General features: G+C 46.5%; 1 protein-coding gene across 1 annotated transcript in view; it reads left to right on the top strand.

Annotated features, from left to right (window-relative positions):
• The window catches only part of sno (Protein strawberry notch), a 38699-nt gene that overhangs the window by 5613 nt on the left and 7322 nt on the right, over nucleotides 1–25764 (top strand). Inside the window, exons 3-13 of the mRNA XM_028318290.1 lie at nucleotides 3704–3817; nucleotides 4587–4688; nucleotides 11840–12006; nucleotides 12792–12870; nucleotides 13257–13466; nucleotides 17997–18172; nucleotides 19056–19220; nucleotides 19833–20074; nucleotides 22649–22802; nucleotides 23708–23842; nucleotides 25129–25274. Of these exons, the coding sequence (XP_028174091.1) occupies nucleotides 3704–3817; nucleotides 4587–4688; nucleotides 11840–12006; nucleotides 12792–12870; nucleotides 13257–13466; nucleotides 17997–18172; nucleotides 19056–19220; nucleotides 19833–20074; nucleotides 22649–22802; nucleotides 23708–23842; nucleotides 25129–25274 (1690 nt within the window). The remainder of the gene's footprint in view (nucleotides 1–3703; nucleotides 3818–4586; nucleotides 4689–11839; nucleotides 12007–12791; nucleotides 12871–13256; nucleotides 13467–17996; nucleotides 18173–19055; nucleotides 19221–19832; nucleotides 20075–22648; nucleotides 22803–23707; nucleotides 23843–25128; nucleotides 25275–25764) is intronic.

Raw genomic sequence — 25764 nt, 5'->3', positions numbered from 1 at the left:
ATTCAATAAAATACCTATTAAAATTGATGCTATATCAATCAAACTTGGTAAAATGAACAAGGTTAAACTCTAAATAAATACAATAGTTATTTAATTTTTAGCTTTTAAGAGGTGCATCTCAACTAATTTGAAAATTATAAATAACTTGAAAAAATTGAACTGCCTAAGGTGGGTTCAATTCCCGCCTTAGGCAGTTCGATTTTTTCAAGTTATTTATAATTTTCAAATACAACAGTTTATAGTTATCATACAATAGTCAAAGTAGCTTCTTAAAATAATTATGTTCTCTAGTTATATGATATGATAGTGCACCCTGTGGTTTCCAATACAAGTGACAGACATCATCTGTAAAATTGCAATATTCTTAGCTACAAAAAGTATCAAGGAGAATCAGACATGCTTGTTTGTTTGCAATTCTTTTAAGATAAGGCGGGCATTTTGAAAATAACATTATTAGTTGATTAATCCTTTTGTCACACACATTGTCCCTTTCATTCAAAACAGGATTAGTATCACCACTGTTTATTTTTCCTCTAATTATTATTTACAATAATTAGTGATAAACAATAAGTCGATCTATACTCTAAAGCAGCGCTTCCCAAATTTATTCACTTTGAGAATAAAATATTTTTAGCGCCCCCCATTTTTATAGTCAAGAGTCGATCTCAGTCGATGTCTAAGAGTCCTCCTAGTAGATGACGCCTCCCAAGCCTCTACACAACGTCCCGATTTTTTTTCTGGGTCTCTTACCGCCCTCCTTTAAGCCTGCAGCGCCCACAAGGGGGCGTTATCGCCCACTTTGGGAAAGACTGCTCTATAGCAAGAAGATTCTGTTGGTCAAATTTGTAACTATACATTCTGCCTCTGTATGAAACATTATATTATTATCCTTCTTCCATTTCACTAGCTTTTTCGCTTCGTGTCCAAATATCGGAAAATCCCAGAAAGTCTGTATCGCTCTTCAAGCTTATTAATTACTTGCTGTTATTGACCAAAAAAATAATTCTAAAATATGAATTAACAGAACGCTTACTTGAGATATAATTGCTTCTCCATATAGACCTTTATCCCCTATTAAAGTCACTTTAATATGTCCATTGTCCGTGTTACCATGTCTTTCTTTACGCCCTGTCTTTAAGATTCGTCAACATTGGTCCAGCAACTAGTTTTCTTTCACATTTATACTAAGGCTGAGTTGCACCACCTAATTTTGACCGTAACTTTGACGATAACCGGTGCTTTTTGTATGGATTTTGACAGATTTTTGACGTTTGTCAAAGTTATTAAAGTAAGATGGTGCAACCCAGCCTAAGTATGGATTAAGAAACGTTTTATTCCTTTCTTGCCCATTCTTTTGACTGTATTCAGGTAACATCATCTGGTTCACAAAAGGGGCTTAATGTTATTCAGTAATGACCCCTGTCTGAACAACTATGTAATATGCTAATCTGTCCTGCTGTCCTTGTGGATTTGCAAAGGAAAAGTGGCCTATCTTACTGGGAATACTGTCGTTTTTAGACAGGCTTCCTGAAACGCAATTGCTGCAGATATTATCCATTCAACGTATGTATTTTTGCCTGCATATCGATACGATCTAAGGCCCCTCGCCCACGGCGACTTTTTGTAGCGATGCAGTACCGATTCAGTCGCGCGGTCGCATCGAAGCAGTCGCAATGCGGTCCCTAGCTTTGTGTCCTCGCCCACATAAACACGATTCAGTCGTGATACAAACTCGCGCTTCTGTCGCGTTAAAATGCAATTCAGTAACGGCACAACAGTACCTGGAAGTTGCCACCCTCTCTCCCTGTGCTCCCCGATGTCGTTCGACACGGTCGCGCGTTTGCATCGATACAGTCGCGAAGCTTTAGCGCGTTACCCAGTTTCGGTTTTGTTCCCTAGTCGATGAAGCACAAATGATGTCGTGCCCTGAGTGCCCAAACAACTGCACTCAGGAATATTTCATGAATGCTACTGACAACGCCGCTCTTGTAGCGGAGTTTTGGGCTGACACTGTATAGGTTTGTTGTCGACACGACAAGAAGAAGAAGCGCTTTGGCATCACTACTGTAGCGCGTTGCAAAAGCGACTAACGCGTGTTAGTAACAATTTGTTAGTATGAAAAGTTGCCGTGGGCGAGAGGTCTAAGTATTTGCAAGTTGACATCAGTGTCACGTTGTCCCGTGAATATTTTTTGTAGGATATTTGCAACATGTAATATTTCACGCAATGGAATATTGTAATTTTCTTACGTACTTACTTGAAATTCAGACTTATATTGATAGAATCACGTGTACCACATTGCACTCGGAATAAATTGCATACCAAAAGTATATGGTTTAATATTTCATGCAAATAATATTATAATTCTTGTTATTGACTTGAAATTGAAACAACCTTGCAGTAGTCTGTCGAAAGTCGAAAGATTTTGTATTATCTTCGTTTATCTGGATAGGCTGTCACGGCTGGTAATCGATCAGTGTATTGTTTGCGGTGATGCAGAATGGGCATTAGTGTAAGCATTTAACCCTGTATACAGTCGGCCTTTAATATACAAGGCTAGTAGAGTCAGTACTTCGAATGGAATCGCCTATCACATAAAGGTGTACGATGTCTATAGGGTCTATAGAAACGTGTTCTGCACTGTTCACTAAACGCCAAACGTCCTATTTGAACCTTAGGGAACATTACTTATGGCCATAAGTAAAGTTATACAGAAGCTTCAGTGCAGAAGTTGCATAAATGTTTCATCTTTGGTTATTTATGCTAAGATTAGAGAAGGAAACAACCTGATTTATCAATTTTTAATAAGATATTAGCATTTTTTAAAGGAACAGGTTCTTAAGCTAGAAATGCTTTTGTTAACGAATGGGTTCACCACAATGGAGCGGCGGAGGAGTTCGAACTTCGAACCCGCGTTCCTCGGATCTTACTTCGGCACCATTGGGCTGTTGTCGCTTATAACTATGAATAATGCCTTCTAAGAACAATTCTATCGATCAGTAGGCCTAGGATGCTCGCCGCGATAAGCGTTTATCGATTTTACGCGATAAGCCCATACGTTTGTCGTCTAAAATCGTCGATAAGATTTTATCACGGCGCGTTCTAGCCCGGCGGGTTTTCNTCAGTGTATCGTTTCACAGTGTGATGCGGAATGGGCATTAGTGTAAGCATATTTTAACCTTAGTGAACAGTACTTATGGCCATAAGTAAAGTTATACAGAAGCTTCAGTGCAGAAGTTGCATAAATGTTTCATCTTTGGTTAGTTACGCTAAGATTAGAGAAGGAAACAAACTGATTTATCAATTTTTAATAAGATATTAGCATTTTTTAAAGGAACAGGTTCTTAAGCTAGAAATGCTTTTGTTAACGAATGGGTTCACCACAATGGAGCGGCGGAGGAGTTCGAACTTCGAACCCGCGTTCCTCGGATCTTACTTCGGCACCATTGGGCTGTTGTCGCTTATAGCTATGAATAATGCCCTCTATAAACAATTCTATCGATCAGTAGGCCTAGGATGCTCGCCGCGATAAGCGTTTATCGCGCCATTTATCGATTTTACGCGATAAGCCCATACGTTTGTCGTCTAAAATCGTCGATAAGATTTTATCAGGGCGCGTCCTAGCCCGGCAGGTTTTCTATATGAAGTTATAGGGTCAGCTATGTCATGATGAAGTATTAATCTCACCATTTCTGCGGTCCAGGCGGCGGTAAGACCCTGGCAGCGGCGGCCCGGATGGGGCAGACGGGCGCCAAGGTGAAGGGAACCCCGGCCCCCGTGCAGGTCACCGTTAAACCCACCACTAATCCGTTGGCTGGTAAGTATCACCCTATATCTTACTGTAGAAACTCTTTATTAGGGCATAATGGACCAACGAACTAAAGTCACTAACACATAGCCCGACGGATTTGCAAGCTGAAGTGGCAATAGGCAGGCAGGGCACATAGTACGCAGAACTGACGGCCGATGGGGCAGCAAGGTTCTGGAGTGGAGGCCACATACCGAAAAACGCAGCGTGGGACGTCCACCTACAAGGTGGACCGACGACCTGGGTAGCAGGAAGGCGCTGGATGCACGTCCTATGGCTGAAATGATGATGATGATGATGGACCAACGAGACTCGTTCTCGTCAATAACTGCAACCCTTTTACTTTGAAAAGTTGTGTTAACTTGGAACCCTTTTGGTTAGCTAAAGCTGTAGTATTGCTGGGTTTGAGTCCTGATCTTATCTGGGCCTTTCTGGATTCTGGGTATTTTTTGTCTTATTTGAATCGATTCATGATGACATTAATTCGTAAAACTGATAACTGTTGGGGCAGAAAAGTTAGTCCAGTAGCGACCACAGACCGTAAGACGGTAGTGTGACAAGCCTCCCACTTGTAGACCTACGAACTAGTTTAAGGTTGCGTAAACGCCTGGATACGGGCAGCGCAAGAACGGTCTTTTTTAAATTCCTTAGGCAGGTCTTAGTCTAGTTCTATCATTTGTTTAAAACAAATGAAGAATATTTTTTTATGGCAAACAATGCACACTTAATACCCCCTGTACATTTTCATTAATTAATTAGAATATGTTTGGTCTAACAGCGGCGTCAGGACTAGCGTTCGGACAAGCGGCCAACGTCAAGCCTATCAAGATATCCGCCAGCCAGATCACCAAGCCTCTCAACATGGGAATGGGGCGCGGCAGTAAGTTATCCCTCACACTTACCTGTAAATAAAGTTGAGATTGCTATTGCCGAATATTAAAATTAAAATTTAGGTTCTCACGTCCGTTGGCGACTGTGAATACCATTTTCAGAATTGAATTCAAGATTACTCAAATTTTGGACACCCGATGATGGTGGTCTCAGCTTAATGCATAATAGAGGTTCGTACATAAGCACACTTAGAAGGTTTTGTGCTATCGAAGATTTGCGTAGCCTTGTATACGAAGGGCCTAAGAATAGTAGATATAACGGTCAAAAGGTAAAAGGTTGATCATAAAGGAGGACGATGCTTTACATTGATCATAAACGGGTGAACTTGAAATGAAAGAAGAAACACCCGTTTGTATTTTGGCGGCCCTAGCCATGTGTTGAATGGTGCTCGTGCCCAGTCATGTTAATCCAATATTGTTCAAAAATTACATGCAAAAACTATGTCAATAAGTTGGGTGCTAATGGAATTTAGACATGTTTCTTCGACACCACTACGACAATAGTCCAAAAAGTGCATGTGGCGCTCATACAAGTTTTCGATATTCGCAAGTTTTATCGGAGGCCCTGAGGCCCGGTTTCCACCAAAGCAGGGACGAGAAGATGTGCAGCGAAACGGGCGCAGGTTATTTCCACCAAGCGGAGCGGAGACGAGAGGAAATGTGAGCTTGCGTAGCTTTCAGTCTATTGAAATCTACGAATCCTATGACACCTTCGGGTGTACTAGGTGCGGGAAGAAGGCAGGGGGGGATCACTGCCACTGCCAAAGTCTATAGAGAAATTAGTCCGCCCCTGCCCGACACATCTCTTCGCCCGATCCATTTCATAAGCGCAGAGAGATGTGGATATAACGAAATCTGATCGGTTATTCACAACACATCTCCTGTCTTCACTCCTTCCGCCTTGGTGGAAACCGGACCTAACACCCGCGCGAGTTTTATCGAAAGCCCTTAGATTAGACATACCTAAAATACCAACATAACTAGTGTCGAAGAGACGTGTGTAAAGTAAGCAGCTGCAGCACTGAAGTGTTCTCGCATTGTAGCGGTGGCCGCGCCGGCGCCCGCGCCCGCTTTCGCGGCGGGCTCCTCCGCCTACAGCGCCGCCTCGCTGCTCGCACAGAGTGAGTACGCTGCACGCGTAGCTCCGTCTCAACGAACTTTAAGTGCCTTTTCACACGTTCCGGTTGCCGGCTATCCGGCGCCGGGTACCCGGTCGTGAATGTATGGGCATGCCGGATTAATTACGCCGGAACATGTGAAAGCTACGTACCATGCCCATACACTTCACCACCGGGTACCCGGCGCCGGATAGCCGGCAACCGCAACGTGTGAAAAGGCGCTATTTTCACCCGCGCCCGCGGCGGTTGTGGAATTGCGGTTTTATTTCAAAACTCACGGGAGCGGTTATTTGCGCGGTTAATCTAAGAACTCACCGCGTGCTAAGTCACGGTACAAAATGGTTTTCGCGCGGGCGAAAACTGGCGAGCGGGACAAAGTATCTGCATTCTACAGAAGCTGCAGGACCGCAACCACCGCGGGCGTGGGTGAAAATCGCGCCATGAGTTCTTAGCCTAAGAGCGCTTTCACATTTAGCAGCGCGACAAACGCGCGACAGACGCGCTGCCGAAAATTTCATACTATGTGACAGCGGATGCATGCCTTCACATTATAAAAACGCTGCAGTCGCGCTACTAACTCCCTAATGTGAAAGCGCTCTAAGACTCGACTCTATCTCGAGCGTAGCAAGACTTGATTGGTTGAAAATAAACCAATGAGGGCTGCCGTATTTTCTCTTACCAGTAGCGCCATTGTAGCTACTAATGAGTGACAGTTATCACTCTGGTGTGTCGCCAACTTGTGAGCACTCAAACGTTTAGAGGACTGTCGCATTTGCACTCACTAGGGTGGCGCCTCTGCAGAGTAAGGTTTCCTCACTACAGTGGTGCCAACATTTTTAAGTATAAAACCGATAGCCCTCATTACACAGGCCATCTTGGCTGAGATGGAGTCGAGTTTTGAACGTTGTTTTGTATTAGGCATTTAGTCATTTGACGACTCCACGGCTCGTATTTAGAAATTGCGTAGCATGTGAACATCCAGAACGCTGCGTTTCGGGCGCCCTAAAGGCTGACTTATTACAGAATTTATAAAAGCAAGATATATTTAATTGATTTACGTGTTCTGGTGGGGAACTTTATACCGTTCTGGGGGCACGGCAGTGCCCCCGCCAAGTCGAGCGCGAAGCAAACACTGCCGTACCATCCTTTACTGGAACCATTTCGCCGCATTTTCAGGCCCCTATTTGAGAACCTCTGGATAAGACCATAACGCAGAAATTTTCGTCATCTATTAAGCTATAATCACATANTAAATAAATAAATAAATGCACACTTAATACCCCCTGTACATTTTCATTAATTAATTAGAATATGTTTGTACTAACAGCGGCGTCAGGACTAGCGTTCGGACAAGCGGCCAACGTCAAGCCTATCAAGATATCCGCCAGCCAGATCACCAAGCCTCTCAACATGGGAATGGGGCGCGGCAGTAAGTTATCCTTTATACCTACGTACAAATCTCAAGATTGCTATTAGCCGAATATTACAGTTTAAATTTATGTTCTCTCGTCCGTTGGCGACTGTGAATACCATTTTCAGAATTGAATAATTAAGGTCCTCCGTAGACAAGGCTACGCTAGCTTCGACACACGATGATTGTGGTCTCTACGCACGTTTAGGTGGTTGCTATCGAAGATTTGCGTAGCCTTGTATACGAAGGGCCTAAGAATAGTGGATAACTGATAAAACATACGTACATTGATCATAAACGGGCGAGCTTGAAATGAAAGAAGAAACACCCGTTTGTATTTTGGCGGCCCTAGCCATGTGTTGAATGGTGCTCGTGCCCAGTCATGTTAATACCGTATATTGTTTAAAAATTACATGCAAAAACTATGTCAATAAGTTGGGTGCTAATGGAATTTAGACATGTTTCTTCGACACCACTACGACAATATAGTCCAAAAAGTGCATGTGGCGCTCATACAAATTTTCGATATTCGCAAGTTTTATCGGAGGCCCTGAGGCCCGGTTTCCACCAAAGCAGGGACGAGAAGATGTGCAGCGAAACTGGCGCAGGTTATTTCCACCAAGCGGAGCGGAGAAATTAGTCTATTGTAATCTACGAATCCTATGACGCCTTCGGGTGTACTAGGTGCGGGAAGAAGGCAGCGGGGGATCACCCTGCCCGACACATCTCTTCGCCCGATCCATTTCATAAGCGCAGAGAGATGTGAATATGTCACCGTAAAATTGTGAATTCCGTCAGATTATAATCTGACGTAGTTAAATTACAATCTAACCTAACCTAACCCACTGTTAGTTTACAATCTAACGCGTTATATTATAAACTGACAGAGTTCACAATTTCACGTTGACAGATATAACGAAATCTGATCGGTTATTCAAAACACATCTCCTGTCTTCGCTCCTCTCCGCCTTGGTGGAAACCGGACCTAACACCCGCGCGAGTTTTATCGGAAGCCCTTAGATTAGACATATCTTAATACCTAGAATACCAACATAACTAGTGTCGAAGAGACGTGTGTAAAGTAAGCAGCTGCAGCACTGAAGTGTTCTCGCATTGTAGCGGCGGCCGCGCCGGCGCCCGCGCCCGCTTTCGCGGCGGGCTCCTCCGCCTACAGCGCCGCCTCGCTGCTCGCACAGAGTGAGTACGCTGCACGCGTAGCTCCGTCTCAACGAACTTTAAGTGCCTTTTCACACGTTCCGGTTGCCGGCTATCCGGCGCCGGGTACCCGGTCGTGAATGTATGGGCATGCCGGATTAATTACGCCGGAACATGTGAAACCTACGTACCATGCCCATACACTTCACCACCGGGTACCCGGCGCCGGATAGCCGGCAACCGCAACGTGTGAAAAGGCGCTAAGGCTAAGAACTCACGGCGCGATTTTCACCCGCGCCCGCGGCGTTTGTGGAATTGCGGTTTTGTTTCAAAACTCACGGGAGCGGTTATTTGCGCAGTTATTCTAAGAACTCACCGCGTGCTAAGTCACGGTACAAAATGGTCGCCCGCCGATCGGGACCCGATTACAACCGCGCCCGCTGCGGGCGAAAACGCGTCGTGAGTTTGTAGATTAGTTTTTACATAAGTATCTGCATTCTACAGAAGCTGCGGGCCCGCAACCGCCGCGGGCGCGGGTGAAATATCGCGCCATGAGTTCTTAGCCTAAGAGCGCTTTCACAGTTATGTTAGCAACGCGACAAACGCGCGACAGACGCGCTGACGAAAGTTTCATACTATGTGACAGCGGATGCATGCCTTCACATTATAAAAACGCCGCTGCCGCGCTGCTGTCGCGCTACTAACGCCCTAATGTGAAAGCGCTCTAAGACTCGACTCTATCTCGAGCGTATCAAGACTTTTGATTGGTTGAAAATAAACCAATGAGGGCTGCCGTATTTGCTCTCACCAGTAGGCGTCATTGTAGCTACTAATAAGTGACAGTTATCACTCTGGTGTGTCGCCAACAAGTGAGCACTCAAACGGTAAGAGGATTGTCGCATTTGCACTCACTAGGGTGGCGCCTCTGCAGAGTAAGTTTTCCTCACTGCAGTGGTGCCAACATTTTTAAGTATAAAAACGATAGCCCTCATTACACAGGCCATCTTGGCTGAGATGGAGTCGAATTTTGAACGTTGTTTTGTATTAGGCATTTAGTCATTTGGCGACTCCACGGCTCGTATTTAGAAATTGCGTAGCATGTGAACATCCAGAACGCTGCGTTTCGGGCGCCCTAAAGGCTGACTTACTACAGAATTTATAAAAGCAAGATATATTTAATTGATTTACGTGTTCTGGTGGGGAACTTTAAACCGTTTATCTTTTTAGTTTAGAGATCGTAAGTTCAACTGAGCCTATACAGTAGCCGTTAGCCGAACTAATCTGAGCGGCAGAAACATAAGCTAGTCTGTATTTGGCCACTAATGACTCACCCTTGTTTCCACGAACTGCATCACGTTGTAGCCTCAGCCACTATATTATAAATTGTAATTTAAATTACAATTTCCAACTGGCATACAATGTATTATGGAAATAAATAAGAGCCATATCACACATGCTACTTTGCGATAGGCGATTTAGCCGCTTTTTAAAACTGAATGCAGTGACCACGCATTCTATACCGCATACTTAAAACACCAAGCGTGACGATTGTGTCGCTTTTCGGAAGCAACAGTTGCTAAAACATACGATTCCGATACCGTGTCCGAACGCAAGAAGTGGCGAAATCGTGATGCTTCATCGACAGAGTCGTTAAAACGCGCGATTCTGATGCTAAAAGTGGCATGTCTGGAGTGCCCCTAAACTCTGATGTTCGAAGTTGTTGTAGCGAGCCGTCAAATGACTATCGGAGATATTATATTGGTAGAACATAATGGTTTTTTGATTTGATAAATTATGTTATTTTAATAATGGTCGTAGTATTGGAGCACTTTGTTTTGTGGTCGTAGTATTTAGTATTGACTGATTGTCTTGTGGGATGTTGATGTATTTACAGTAGATTTAGGCTTGTTTGCACTCGATTGTTATGTTTTATTTATAATTTTTGATATAATTACTTTTTAATTTCTTACTAATGAGCTATTTTGATTATCTTTATTGTATCCTATTATTTGACTTCAAATGTTACTGATATGATTTTTTCTTGTTCTTTAGTACTTTATAGAATCTTATTATAAATTCTGTTTTAACCTTCACCGTAACATTGTCATGTAAATATCTTTATGAAAGTTAGATACCGATCTGTATCCTGTTGTGTATGCATTTTGAACAATAGTTATTTTCCTTTTTTATCAGTTTTTCATGTTATTTGGTTGTTTTCTGAAGAATGGTAGACTTGGAGCATAAATGTTTGAACTATAAGCTTTCGGTGTATTTGCTGCGTTATAAAATATTTTTCCTACATCTGTATACTAAACTAAAGGGCTTCTCATTTGCGGTTTTCTTTTTTTATCTATGAAGTGACTGATATAACAGTATAAAAGTATTCCTTGTACAGAAAGTAAAGTAAAAGTATGGAATCAAGCAGCGATTTGCAGTTCAAAAGTCAAAATAAAAATCTTAAAAAAATATCATTGCATTTCGGTCAGTAAGTAGTCGGTGTGATACTCGCTTTGGTTAAGTTAAGCCGGTTAAAAATATAGCTGAGAGACATAAAAATCCAAATCTGAAATCCCCGTAATCAAATTTTAATAAACTCGCATTTGAGGAGCCATTTCAAAGTATATTTCATAAATGCAATTCTTGAAAGCAGTTCGCTCTAAATCGCCTGTTATTAAATTCTCTAAAAACAAAATTTATGGCCTCTGACAGAGTTGTACAGTTCATAGGATATCAGACTGCATTTTTGTTGAAATATAAAAACTATCACAAGATAGTGTTTGGCTTGATGTGCTGTCATTCGTAAGCTTAGTAAGCTTCTGACATGCGTAATGACATTGCGTAGATGCGCTCTATTGCGTTTTAGACGCATTTTTTTTTTCATTTTCATTATTAATCAATTCTTATGTAATTAATTCCATTAGAAAGCCAATTATAGAGCATTCTTATCTTTACAGCAATCGATCCTAATGGATTTCACCATTTTCTGCTCTGGCTATATCTTTCACTTAACATGAGAGCGAGACAGATAGCGCTAATAGGGCCCTAAACGAAATGCTTTCAAGAATTGACCTAAACAAATTAAAAGCCTTCTGAACGAACAACATTTTTACAGAAGTATATGGGCAACAATGTTTTGGCACAACTTGTCAAAACATCAGCATTTTCCCTATCCAACGTAGATTGCCGCTATATTGACACAATATTGCTGTCATATTGGCGAAAAATGTTGCTCGTTCTCCCCTTTAAATGTCTAAAGCGTCACTGTCCACAGTGGCGTGGCATACTAGACGCGTAAGCGGCATTGTACGCCTACAAAGAAATGTAACTCTGTAGACGGAGCGGCAGCGTCGCGTAAGCGAAATTTTCTACAGGCGTACACCAAACGTACAAAGACGCGTACACAGTACGCTACCCTGCCGTGGACAGCAAGGCTTAACTCAATATCTCTCGTTCTCAGTGGAAATGGTGGGCACCATGCCCGGCATGAACTCGTACCTGCTACAAAACCTGAACCAGATACTGGCGTCCGGCATGGGAGGGCCTCTGGCGGGCATGCTAGGGCAGTTTGCACAGCTACCACCCTGGGGGCAACCCAAGGCCGCTGGCATGTGGCAGCCTGATAAGGTAACGTGTACTTTGTGTTCTAACTGTTAAGGATCAGTATTGTGAACCAGATATTAGCGTCTGGCATGGGCGGGCCTTTCAAAACAGGCATGCTGGGACAGTTTGCGCAGCTACCACCCTGGGGGCAACCCAAGGCCGCTGGCATGTGGCAGCCTGACAAGGTAACGTGTACTCTGAGGTTTAGCTGTTAATTGTCATAATCGTGAGCCAGATTCTTGGGGCTTTCTCGGGCATGCTGGGGCAGTTCGCACAGCTACCCCTATGGAGGCAACCCAAGGCCGCTGACATGTGGCAGCCTGACAAGGTAACGTGTACTTTGTGTCCTAGCTGTTAAGTATCATAATCGTGAGCCAGATATTAGCGTCCGGCATGGGAGGGCCTCTGGCGGGGATGCTGGGTCAGTTCGCGCAGCTACCACCCTGGGGGCAACCCAAGGCGGCCGGCATGTGGCAGCCTGACAAGGTAACATGTACTTAGTGTCCTAGCTGTTAAGGTTCAGTATTGTGAACCAGATATTTGCGTCCGGCATGGGCGAGCCGCTGGTAGGCATGCTGGGACAGTTTGTGCAGCTAATTCCCTTGGGGCAACCCAAAGCCGCTGGCATGTGGCAGCCTGACAAGGTAAGTTGAACTCTGGGGCTTGGCTGTTAAGGTTAATTTTCGTAATTGCAGCACAACATGTGTTTTGAAACATATCTTTGGAGAAACAAGGTGTCTGACAAGGGACAAAATTTTGGTCAAAATAGAGATATATCTTTCTATTAATTTTATTTTGTTCTTTTTTAGATGCCCGGAGACGAAGAAGAAGTCGACGATGAAGAGATGGGAGTCGCTGAAACATACGCAGATTATATGCCTCCAAAATGTAAGATACGCCTCTATTACATAAGTCATAGTAAACATAGAAAAAAAATACCTTTGTCTAGTTCCAAATTTTTTGGCTTTTATCGTCTTCGGTTAGTGTCCGTGACTTCCACTCGGCATGGGGCCCACTGAAAACCAGCGTCGTGGCCTTCCCCACCGTGGGCCACGGCGTATGCTGAGTGGAGTCCCATTGCGATGGGCATCGCTGTTGCGACAGGATAGCACTGCTCAGTTCACTTTTTATTTCCTTGTAATATTTATGTGCTATTTCTGTCTTTTTTTCTGTATACGTTCTCTGTCCTTAACTAAGCGATGTTCATCGTAATAAATGTTTCTTTTTTCTTTTTTTCTTCGGCGATGTACAATAAAGTGTGTTCTATCTTACAGTAAAACTCGGCCGCAAGCACCCCGACCCAGTAGTCGAGACAGCGTCACTATCCTCCGTGGAGCCGGTGGACGTGACGTACAAGCTCAGCCTGCCGGACGAGACCATCCGCAACGGGCTGCTGTCGGCGCTGCAGCTGGAGGCCGTGGTCTACGCCTCGCAGGCGCACGAGCACAAGCTGCCCGACGGCTCCCGGGCCGGGTTCCTTATCGGTGAGGATTGCAGATGCTACAGGCCTGATGTGTACAAGGAGTAGTTGAGACAGCCTCTTTCTCTAGTTGAGGCAGCCTCCCTCTAGTCGAGACAGCCTCCCTCTAGTCGAGACAGCCTCCCTCCAGTCGAGACAGCCTCCCTCCAGTCGAGACAGCCTCCCTCCAGTCGAGACAGCCTCCCTCCAGTCGAGACAGCCTCCCTCGTAGATAATAGCGTCCAAGCATGCCTTAATTCAATCGTATCGTCTGACTGAACGTACTCTATGAACAACTCTGACATAAAATATATTGTCAAACAAAGGCTGGGTTGCACCATCTTATTTTAAATTTGACAAAAGTCAAATATCTGTCAAACTCCATACAAAAAAACACCGGTTATCGCCAAAGCTACGGTCAAAGTTAGGTCACGTCAGGTGGTGCAACTCAGCCAAAGAAAAAATTCATTTTGATCGCTAATGTCAGTTTGCAGCGAGTAACACAACCTCCCCGTCTGAAGGCCAGCGGCCGACTGCCGCCCGCACCCCGCGAAGGCCCCCTCAACAGCAAAACGTTCGGAATTTATCAAAAGTAAAATTTATGAATGAAAGTAATGTTCGATTGAAAAACGCAACGTGTCATTTAAAGATTAAAGAATTCTTAATCTATTCGTGCAAAAATCTTTAAAATTAACATAGCCGTTTGGGAGGAGTAGGGAATTGAAGTAAAAAATCGATGTCCCGTATTTATTTTTTTAATCCACAACAAAGAGACGTAGGAAAAATTCAAACGTGTCAAATGTAGTCCTTGAACTGTTGTATAACATATATTTTTTTCAACTATTTCTGTCCAGCAGTAAAAGAGGAGTAGGCTTTACAAAATGACCATTTCACGCGGATTGAGGACACTAATCGCCTTAAATACTTGAAAGTTATGGATATCAATTTGTTCCAATTTTTGGTACTTTCTGACTGTAGTTTTTCTGTTATGCCAATATTTCGTCTATCAGTAATACCTTAACCGCGCGTGTCAGATTGTATTCGACGAGTGCCACAAGGCCAAGAATCTCTGCCCGGTGGGCTCGGGCAAGGCCACGAAGACAGGGCTGACGGCGCTGGAGCTGCAGACGCGGCTGCCGGGCGCGCGCGTGGTGTACGCGTCCGCCACCGGCGCCTCGGAGCCGCGCAACATGGCCTACATGGTGCGCCTGGGCATCTGGGGCGACGGCACGCCCTTCCCCACCTTCATGGACTTCATCAACGCCGTGGAGAAGAGGTGGGCACGTTGTTGTAGTTGTTTCAGCCATTCAGAGCAGTTTGGTCCTTTGAGCCGGATAACACGAGTGCCACAAAGCCAAGACCCGTGCCTGGTGGAGAAGAAGTGTGTACATCATTTCAGGCATTAAAAACTACAAAAAGACCAAAAAACTCAACGAGTGAAAAAACAGATTCCAACGCACTGAGGATCACGGGAAAATACCCATATTGTGAATTTCGAGTAATAGTACTGGTAACCTCATAGTCCTTCGAGCCGGATAACATGACGAATGCCACAAGGCACGACTGTGCTCGGTGCGCTCGGGCAAGGCCACAAACAAAATGTATAACGCGCCGTGATATTACTCTATCGACATTACAATGTATGCGCAAAATCGATAAAATGGCGCGATAACAGCTTATCGCGGCGATCATCCTAGGCCTACTGCACTGATGTCAGCTTTGATGCGTGACCAATTGGTTGCTGGCTATTAAAGATGTAGCTATTCAAGATACCAAATTGGCGCAACTGGTAGCGCCACCATAACCTAATGATAATAATAGGGTCCTTATTAAAAATATTTGTTTCTCCACAGGGGCGTGGGCGCCATGGAGATCGTAGCCATGGACATGAAACTCCGGGGCATGTACATCGCTCGCCAGCTGTCCTTCCACGGCGTCACCTTCAAGATCGAGGAGGTGCCTCTGTCGGAGTCCTTCAAGGACACCTACGACAAGTCCGTCGCGCTGGTGAGTGCTGTCTCTACTGTCGTCCTCGTGGCCATGACCATGACCATACATTGCAATTCCAACCGTAGTGCGAAAACGATAAGGAACATTACTGTTCGTCACCTAAAGTTCATAGTAGACTCATCAACTCTGAAAGGGATCAATACTGTATCGCTTTTCTCGAGCTGTCATCGCCTTTCGCGCGCTGTCAAATGCAAGGCTATGCGTTTACGTTACGGTGCGGATAAGTGTGCGTTGTAGACGTAGTATGCAGTTTCATACATAGAATACTGACTGCCTCGAGTTGATACGGTTACGATCCCTTTCTTGGTTGATACATGTGCGACGACCTTAAATGTCAATTGGAATACCGTCCCGATAATGTGCGCAGTTCCTAAGCATCTTCCAGTTTTTCCAAAATGGTTGACATTATTAGAGCACTTTCACATTTAGGCGACTTAGAAGCGCGACAAACGTGCGACAGACGCGCTGCCGATAATTTCATACCATGTGACAGGGGATGCATGCCTTCACATTATAAAAACGCTGCTGTCGCGCTTCTGACGCCCTAATGTGAAAGCGCTCTTACATGTTATTATAATCGTTCCTGTTACAATAAATCTAATAATAATAATAAATAAATCTTTAGACAATTTTGTTATAATGAGGGCTATCGTTTTAGCGCTCACCAGTTAGCGCCACTGTAGAGTAAGGTCCTGTCACTTGCTAGTAGCGAAGACAGTGGCACCAACTGGTGAGCGCTAAAGTGGTAGGAGGACTATCGCATTTGCACTCATCAAGATGGCGCCACTGTAGACTAAGGTCCTGTCAATCGCCAGGGGTGCCAACTGTTAAGTATAAAAACGATAGCCCTCATTGTAGACTAACAAAATGTTTTCCCGCAGTGGGTGGAAGCGATGCAGCGGTTCACAGAGGCGGCGGAGCTGATAGATGCGGAATCCCGCATGAAGAAGACCATGTGGGGACAGTTCTGGTCCTCGCACCAGCGCTTCTTCAAGTACCTATGTATTGCCGCTAAGGTGCGTAATCTTATTCTCCTATAGTGTGTAGAACCATTGAACATTTGCTGAGCAATTCATATCGTAAATGTTACATTTACAGTCAATCCAATCCCATCAAAAACAATACTTGTCAAAATAACCAAGTCTCGCAACTCAGTTGTTCTACGGTAAAAAGTTGTGAGATCCATGTAATACCAAGTCCAGGCCAGGAAATCTTTAACGTTTTACATAAATTATTGACTTGGCCATCTGGCACTAAATAATTTAATTTACACGTGTTTTCATGCGATNCTCCCTCTAGTTGAGAGAGCCTTTCCCTCTATTGAGACAGCCTCCCCTTTAGTTGAGACAGCCTCCTCTCTAGCTGAGACAGCCTTCTCTAGTTGAGACAGCCTCCTCTCTAGTTGAGACAGCCTCCTTCTAGTCGAGACGGCTTCCCTCTAGTCCAGACGGCGTCCCTCCTCCGTGGAGCCGGTGGACGTGTCGTACAAGCTCAGCCTGCCGGACGAGACCATCCGCAACGGGCTGCTGTCGGCGCTGCAGCTGGAGGCCGTGGTCTACGCCTCGCAGGCGCACGAGCACAAGCTGCCCGACGGCTCCCGGGCCGGGTTCCTTATTGGTGAGGATTGCTGATGCCACAGGAATGATGTGTACGCGGAGTAGACGAGACAGCCTCCCCTTTCTAGCTGAGACAGCCGCTCTCACTAGGTAAGACAGCCTCCCTCTAGTCGAGACGGCGTCCCTCCTCCGTGGAGCCGGTGGACGTGACGTACAAGCTCAGCCTGCCGGACGAGACCATCCGCAACGGGCTGCTGTCGGCGCTGCAGCTGGAGGCCGTGGTCTACGCCTCGCAGGCGCACGAGCACAAGCTGCCCGACGGCTCCCGGGCCGGGTTCCTTATCGGTGAGGGTTGCTGATGCCTCAGGAATTATGTGTACGCGGAGTAGACGAGACAGCCTCCCTCTAGACGAGAGAGCCTCCCTTTCTAGTTGAGACAGCCTCCCTATAGCTGAGTCAGCCTCCCTCTCCCATGGAGTCGGTGGATTTGAGGCTAAACCACAATAAGGAAACTAAGATGTAATGCTTTCTTTCAAGCGGTGTTGTGCTTAGGGACCGAGGTCCAATCGTTTACCATCTCGGTTTTCTATAATTTGTTAGGGCAGAGAACTCGTTATAATACGCTGCAGATTTGTAGGCGCGGTGGCGTATATCATGTCTAGTATCGTATGTGTCAGCGCCATCTGTTGGAAAATGACTATTACCAGTTTGTAGTGGCGCACCGATAGACGTCACATCACTCCTCCTGAAGAACTGGAGGTGGATGACGTCAGGATGAGCGCAGTCTGTGCGTATGAGCTAACAAGTGCCAGTATGCTTATGTCTGCGGTGAGTCGAGACAAGCGGGTGCGGTGCTCTAAATCCACGGTGAGACGAGATAGTGAGCGGGGCTGTCTTTGATGGTCGGGGTTGGAGCTTAAGGACGGAAGCTGTACCAGAGACTTTTTTTTAGTTTAGTATCATTTGTTCAACAATAATGTTGCCCACAGGCGACGGTGCCGGCGTGGGCAAAGGCCGCACGATCGCGGGCATCATCTTCGAGAACTACCTGAAGGGCCGCAAGCGCGCCATCTGGGTCTCAGTGTCTAACGACCTGAAGTACGACGCGGAGAGGGATCTGAGGGACATCGGCGCTGGGAAGATTGAGGTCCATCCGTTGAACAAGGTATGGTAGACTTTTGGACAGCAAATCATCATCATTTTAGCCATAGGACGTCCACTGTTGAACATAGGCATCCCCCAATGATTTCCACAATGGCCGGTTGGTGGCGGCCTGCATTCAGCGCCTTCCTGCTACCTTTATGAGGTCGTTGGTCTTTCCGGTACGTGGCTTCCACTCCGTGGACGTGGACAGTAAATAGCAGTTATTTATTATCATTATTTTGGTTGCAGAACATTTAATGTCATGTCACTCGTCTTCAGCTAAGCTATGATTGTATCAAGTGGATTTCTCTTTCCGTTGATTTCATGGGGCTAAGGGAGAAATATGAGACCATCAGGCCTCCCCAACCCGTCTGTTCAGGGTGGGGAGTGTAGGCTAAATCCTTTCTTATTTCTGGTATATCAGAGAGGGTTATCCTCTTGCACTATAGACTAAATAACTTGATAATAATGATTGCAGATATTTTTCTTGTTCTACCTGAAAAATATCTGGTCATTTGTACACACAGCAACAAGAGATAGGTTCAAAATTGGGGATTTTAAAAAACATTTAAAAAAATCGTATCTGAAGTGGTGATAATTTTACTAAAGTATTTTTTATAGATGGTCATCTATTAGTCTAGGCGCAGACCACCGATTTATAGTTGACCGATAGTTGGATCGGGCTGTTAATCAATATGGAGAGACGAAAGTGCGCACATTACACCGATTTGGTATCGGCCGATTCTTCATACAAATTAGAATCGGGCCCAACTATCGGCCAACTAAAAATCGGTGGTCTGCGCCTTGGCTTAGTCTATCATCTCCTCAAGTTTGGCATGCTCTTTTTGGGACACCCTGTATACCACATTAGCATCTGCACTAAACATTTGTCCTCTATCCCTCAGTTCAAATACGCCAAGATCTCATCAGCGGTCAACGGCAACGTCAAAAAGGGCGTTGTCTTCTGCACATACTCCGCTCTCATCGGCGAGACGCAGTCCACAAGCAACAAGTATCGGACGCGACTTAAGCAGTTACTACAGTGGTGCGGCGAGGATTTCGACGGACTTGTATCCTTTTACACGACAATTTACTTGAATTTTGAACTTTATGGTATTGGTGTAAGGTTCAAATTCGAAAGGAGACCAAGTAATGGTTGCAACTAATTCCTGAAATAGTTTATTTGATTTCACATAAATAGTCATTCAGTCAATTGAATTTAAAATGCACTGTAAAATAACTTACTTTAGTGACGTCAGTCGTTGATATAATTTTTTAATGTTGTGACTTGTATAAAGGAGGGCTCGCACACTCACTGCGGGCGCCCGTCGCAAAGTCGCGACAGCAATATAATTACGTGCGAGCGATAAGGATGGGTAGCTTGGGGTCATTGGACGATATTCTACGTGCTCACGGACCAGGCTTTAGTTGCGGGGCAAATTTTTATGTTAAAATAACGATCTATCTAAAACTCGTGGGCTAAAGAGTACCTAAATTAAGAAAATTCGTTTATATTACGTTTCATAAATATGGTCCTTTGAGCCGGATAACACACATTGTTGTCAGCTTAAATACTTGAAAGTTATGGATATCAATTTGTTCCAATTTTTGGTACTTTCTGACTGTAGTTTTTCTGTTATGCCAATATTTCGTCTATCAGTAAAACCTTAACCACACACTAGATCGTATTCGACGAGTGCCACAAGGCCAAGAACCTCTGCCCGGTGGGGTCCGGCAAGGCCACGAAGACAGGGCTGACGGCGCTGGAGCTGCAGACGCGGCTGCCGGGCGCGCGCGTGGTGTACGCGTCCGCCACCGGCGCCTCGGAGCCGCGCAACATGGCCTACATGGTGCGCCTGGGCATCTGGGGCGAGGGCACGCCCTTCCCCACCTTCATGGACTTCATCAACGCCGTGGAGAAGAGGTGGGCACGTTGTTGTAGTTGTTTCAGGCATTCGAAGCAGTTTGGTCCTTCGAGCCGGATAACACATCAATTACAGTCAAACCTTAACCATGCGTGTCAGATTGTATTGCAGAGAAGAGGTATGTACATCATTTCAGGCATTAAAAACTACAAAAAGACCAAAAAGCTCATCGAGTGGAAAAACCGATCACATCGCACTGGTGATCATGGGAAAACACCAACATTGTGAATGTCGTGTAATCTACTGGCAATCTTGATATTTATGGACCTTCGAGTCGGATGATGACACTCGACGCGAAGCGCGATGACTTGAAGGCCCGTCTATCTTCCGCCATTCACTATAAATACGTTGGCGGCGTGCTCAGATGCCCTCAATCGGCTACGTAAGCCATCTCCGGGCACACCAGCGCCGCCAAGACAGCTAAGAGTCAAAGTGGCCGCCATAACTGAAATCGGTCGAATGGATCATCATCACGATGAGTGCCACAAGACCAAGACCCATGCCCGGTGGGGTCCGGCAAGGCCACGAAGACAGGGCTGACGGCGCTGGAGCTGCAGACGCGGCTGCCGGGCGCGCGCGTGGTGTACGCGTCCGCCACCGGCGCCTCGGAGCCGCGCAACATGGCCTACATGGTGCGCCTGGGCATCTGGGGCGACGGCACGCCCTTCCCCACCTTCATGGACTTCATCAACGCCGTGGAGAAGAGGTGGGCACATTGTTGTGGTTATTTCAGCCATTCGAAGCAGTTTGGTCCTTCGAGCCGGATAACATCAATTACAGTACCGCGCGTGTCAGATTGTATTCGACGAGTGCCACAAGGCCAGATCACGTCGCACTGGTGATCATGGGAAAACACCCACATCATGAATTTCGTGTAATCTACTGGTATCCTTGATATTTATGGACCTTCGAGCCGGATAACCCGACGGATTAGCAAGCTGAAGTAGCAATGGGTAAGGCACATAATACGCAGAACTCACGGCCGATGGGGCAGCAAGGTTCTAGAATGGAGGCCGCGTACCGGAAAACGCAGTGTGGGCGCGTCCACCCACAAGGTAGACCGACGACATCATAAAGGTAGCAGGGAAGCGCTGGACGCAGGCCGCTACCAATCGATCAACATGGAAAGCGTTGAGGGAGGCCTATGTTCAGCAATGGACGTCCTATGGCTGAAATGATGATAATGATGATGATGATGAGCCGGATCACACGATGAGTGCCATAAGGCCAAGACCGGCGCCCGGTGGGGTCCGGCAAGGCCACGAAGACAGGGCTGACGGCGCTGGAGCTGCAGACGCGGCTGCCGGGCGCGCGCGTGGTGTACGCGTCCGCCACCGGCGCCTCGGAGCCGCGCAACATGGCCTACATGGTGCGCCTGGGCATCTGGGGCGAGGGCACGCCTTTCCCCACCTTCATGGACTTCATCAACGCCGTGGAGAAGAGGTGGGCACGTTGTTGTGGTTATTTCAGCCATTCGAAGCAGTTTGGTCCTTCGAGCCGGATAACACGAGTGCCACAAAGCCAAGACCTGTGCTCGGTGGAGAAGAGGTATGATGTACATCATTTCAGGCATTAAAAACTACAAAAAGACCAAAAAGCTCAACGAGTGAAAAAAACAGATTCCAGCGCACTGAGGATCACGGGAAAATACACATATTGTGAATTTTGAGTAATCTACTGGCAACCTTGATATTTATGAACCTTCGAGCCGGATAACACGATGACACTCGACGCGAAGCGCAATGACTTGAAGACCCACCCGTCCATCTTCCGCCATTCACGATAACTATGTTGGCGGCGTGCTCAGATGCCCTCAATCGGCTACATAAGCAATCTTCGGGCACACCAGCGCTGCCAAGACAGCTAGGAGTCAAAGTGGCCGCCATGGCCGTAATCGGTCGGATGGATCATCATCACGATGAGTGCCACAAGGCCAAGCCCCGTGCCCGGCGGGCTCCGGCAAGGCCACGAAGACAGGGCTGACGGCGCTGGAGCTGCAGACGCGGCTGCCGGGCGCGCGCGTGGTGTACGCGTCCGCCACCGGCGCCTCGGAGCCGCGCAACATGGCCTACATGGTGCGCCTGGGCATCTGGGGCGACGGCACGCCCTTCCCCACCTTCATGGACTTCATCAACGCCGTGGAGAAGAGGTGGGCGCATTCATCATCAACATTGCAGCCACAGGACGTCCACTGCTGAACAGTTTAAGCGGCCTGCATCCAGCGCCTTCTTGCTACCTTTACGAGGTCCATCTTGTGTACACTGTCCACTTTGTTATCGTTATTTCAGACATTCAAAACTGTTTGGTCCTTCGAGCCGAATAGCATGACGAGTACCACAAGGTAAGAACCTGTGGTGAGGTCACAAACAAAATGTAGACAGTTATATGGAGGGTACTTCATCTAGTATAGCTTAGATGCGTGACCAAGTTACAAGCAAGCAAGTTACTAATAGCAACCGAAAATGTTGTTCTTGTTATTCAAGATACCAAAATGCCAATTGGAGCAACCGGTGGCGCCACTATGGTGTCCTATTGAGATAAGGCACTTATTAAAAAGATTCGTTTCTCCACAGGGGCGTGGGCGCCATGGAGATCGTAGCCATGGACATGAAACTCCGGGGCATGTACATCGCGCGTCAGCTGTCCTTCCACGGCGTCACCTTCAAGATCGAGGAGGTGCCGCTGTCGGAGTCCTTCAAGGACACCTACGACAAGTCTGTCGCGCTGGTGAGTGCTGTCTCTACTGTCGTCCTCGTGGCCATGACCATGACCATACATTGCAATTACAACCGTAGTGCGAAAACGATAAGGAACATTACTGTTCGTCACCTAAAGTTCATAGTAGACTCATCAACTCTGAAAGGGATCAATACTGTATCGCTTTTCGCGAGCTATCATCGCCTTTCGTGCGCTGTCAAATGCCAGGCTATGCGTTTACGTTACGGTGCGGATAAGTGTGCGTTGTATTATGGAGTTTCATACATACAATACTGACTGCCTCGAGTTGATACGGTTACGATCCCTTTCCTGGTTGATAAATGTGCGACGACCTTAAATGTCAATTAGCATACCGTCCCGATAATGTGCGCAGTTCCTAAGCATCTTCCAGTTTTTCCAAAATGGTTGACACTATTAGAGCGCTTTCACATTTAGGCGACTAAGGCCCAGTTTTTTGATTCAAATTTTGATTTGATTGAATTTTGATGAATCAAAAAACTGGGCCTTAGAAGCGCAACAAACGTGCGACAGACGCGCTGCCGATAATTTCATACCATGTGACAGGGGATGCATGCCTTCACATTATAAAAACGCCGCTGCCGCGCTGCTGTCGCGCTCTGACGCCCTAATGTGAGAGCGCTCTTACGTGTTATTATAATCGTTCCTGTTATAATGAGGGCTATCGTTTTAGCGCTCACCAGTTAGCGCCACTGTAGAGTAAGGTCCTGTCACTTGCTAGTAGCGAAGACAGTGGCACCAACTGGTGAGCGCTAAAGTGGTAGGAGGACTATCGCATTTGCACTCATCAAGATGGCGCCACTGTAGAGTAAGGTCCTGTCAATCGCCAGGGGTGCCAACTGTTAAGTATAAAAACGATAGCCCTCATTGTTGACTAACAAACCGTTTTTCTGCAGTGGGTGGAAGCGATGCAGCGGTTCACAGAGGCGGCGGAGCTGATCGACGCGGAATCCCGCATGAAGAAGACCATGTGGGGACAGTTCTGGTCCTCGCACCAACGCTTCTTCAAGTACCTGTGTATCGCCGCTAAGGTGTGTACTCTATCATCCAGTTGTGAAGAATTTAGATTGAAAATGATACGTTTTAAACTTCATTTGTAGTTGTAAATTTTATTTAACTTGAAAAAATCAAACTGCCTAAGGCGGGAATCGAACCCACGACCTTTCGCTTACCGGGCAACTGCTCATCCATCTGAGCTACTTAGACACTGGATGAACCCGTCAAATTGTTTAAGTGTAATACCAGGCCTGTTCATCTCCGCGAGTTTACATCGAAAACAAAACACGCACGATGGCCCACCTACAGGACACTATTCGACAAGGCCTCACAAACGCAAGTCAAGCACCATTTTGTTGACAAACGTCAGTGATCGGCACTGCGTCGAAGCTATAGGGCTGACTTCGGTAAAATGATGTGACGTGAGGTGCCAAACTGCGGAAAATGGCGGAGAAAATACATGATTTAGCATGAATTATCATGAATAATATTAACTACTTATTTACCTCTCAGTGTCTTGAGGCAACTTAAAAAAGTACATTCTGTGTTTTTATTATTATTTAGGCAGTTAAATACTGCACAGTATTTAGTACACCATTTTCTTTATTTTCTTCCATCATACACAAGAATACGCGTGCGTGAGTTAATGTTCGCTCGTATTGCCAACTTATGCTACGCCGCCACTGGGCCTGGTAGTACTTATTATTATTCTGTGGTAATACGCTCTTACGGCCAGCGTTTCGTTTCATTCGTAGTTAATAAAAATTCAGTTTCATGTCTGATCAATACAGAGCTCCTCGTGAGAGTGTCCAAATTCTGCCCTGAAGTTTCTTCTACAGTGACGCATACCATCAACTTTAACGAAAATGTAGGCTTGTGTTTCGCGACACCCATGGATCGATCCATTGAACTCCTATTTTGCCCGGTTGGTCAGTTAAAGTCAAGCTATAGATATGACGTTGTTAGCATAATATTTCTGCATAGCCTCGTCCCAGCTAGGGCGTTTCGTCGCCCAGTTTGAGAGCTGACCTTTTCCTTGATACCAAACATGAGTCAGACTGGTTAACCTTTAAATCCTGGGCTTTGCAGCTATAGAAATAGCATTCGCTTGCACCAAGGAGTCTCGCTCGATAGAGTTTGGGAACCTCTGACTTCGTTCGTTCGTTCGTTTCAGCCGAAAGACGTCCACTGCTGGACAAAGGCCTCCCCCAAGGATTTCCACAAAGACCAGTCCTGCGCCGCTTGCGCAACCTCTGACTTATTATTTGTTTATTTTATATTATAAAGACCATGTTATACATTTTTATGTTGCTTGTCGTAGGTCAACCACGCAGTAGTGACGGCGCGCGAGGCAGTGAAATGCGGCAAATGCGTGGTCATCGGTCTACAAAGCACGGGCGAGGCGCGCACCCTGGACCAGCTCGAGCGCGACGACGGCGAGCTCACGGACTTCGTGTCCACCGCCAAGTGAGTAGCGTCACTGTGACGTCACTCCCTGCTGCACCGCGCGGTGGTGACGTCATCGGTCTGCAGAGCACGGGCGAGGCGCGCACCCTGGACCAGCTCGAGCGCGACGACGGCGAGCTCACGGACTTCGTGTCCACCGCCAAGTGAGTAGCGTCACTGTGACGTCACTCCCTGCTGCACCGCGCGGTGGTGACGTCATCGGTCTGCAGAGCACGGGCGAGGCGCGCACCCTGGACCAGCTCGAGCGCGACGACGGCGAGCTCACGGACTTCGTGTCCACCGCCAAGTGAGTAGCGTCACTGTGACGTCACTCCCTGCTGCACCGCGCGGTGGTGACGTCATCGGTCTGCAGAGCACGGGCGAGGCGCGCACCCTGGACCAGCTCGAGCGCGACGACGGCGAGCTCACGGACTTCGTGTCCACCGCCAAGTGAGTAGCGTCACTGTGACGTCACTCCCTGCTGCACCGCGCGGTGGTGACGTCATCGGTC

Source organism: Ostrinia furnacalis, unplaced genomic scaffold (genome assembly GCF_004193835.3).
Source record: "Ostrinia furnacalis isolate ACB-3 unplaced genomic scaffold, ASM419383v2 OfSCF6717, whole genome shotgun sequence".
Classification (NCBI taxonomy): domain Eukaryota; kingdom Metazoa; phylum Arthropoda; class Insecta; order Lepidoptera; family Crambidae; genus Ostrinia; species Ostrinia furnacalis.
Note: the sequence above shows the minus strand (reverse complement) of the source record. Positions and strands in the feature narration are given on the sequence as shown.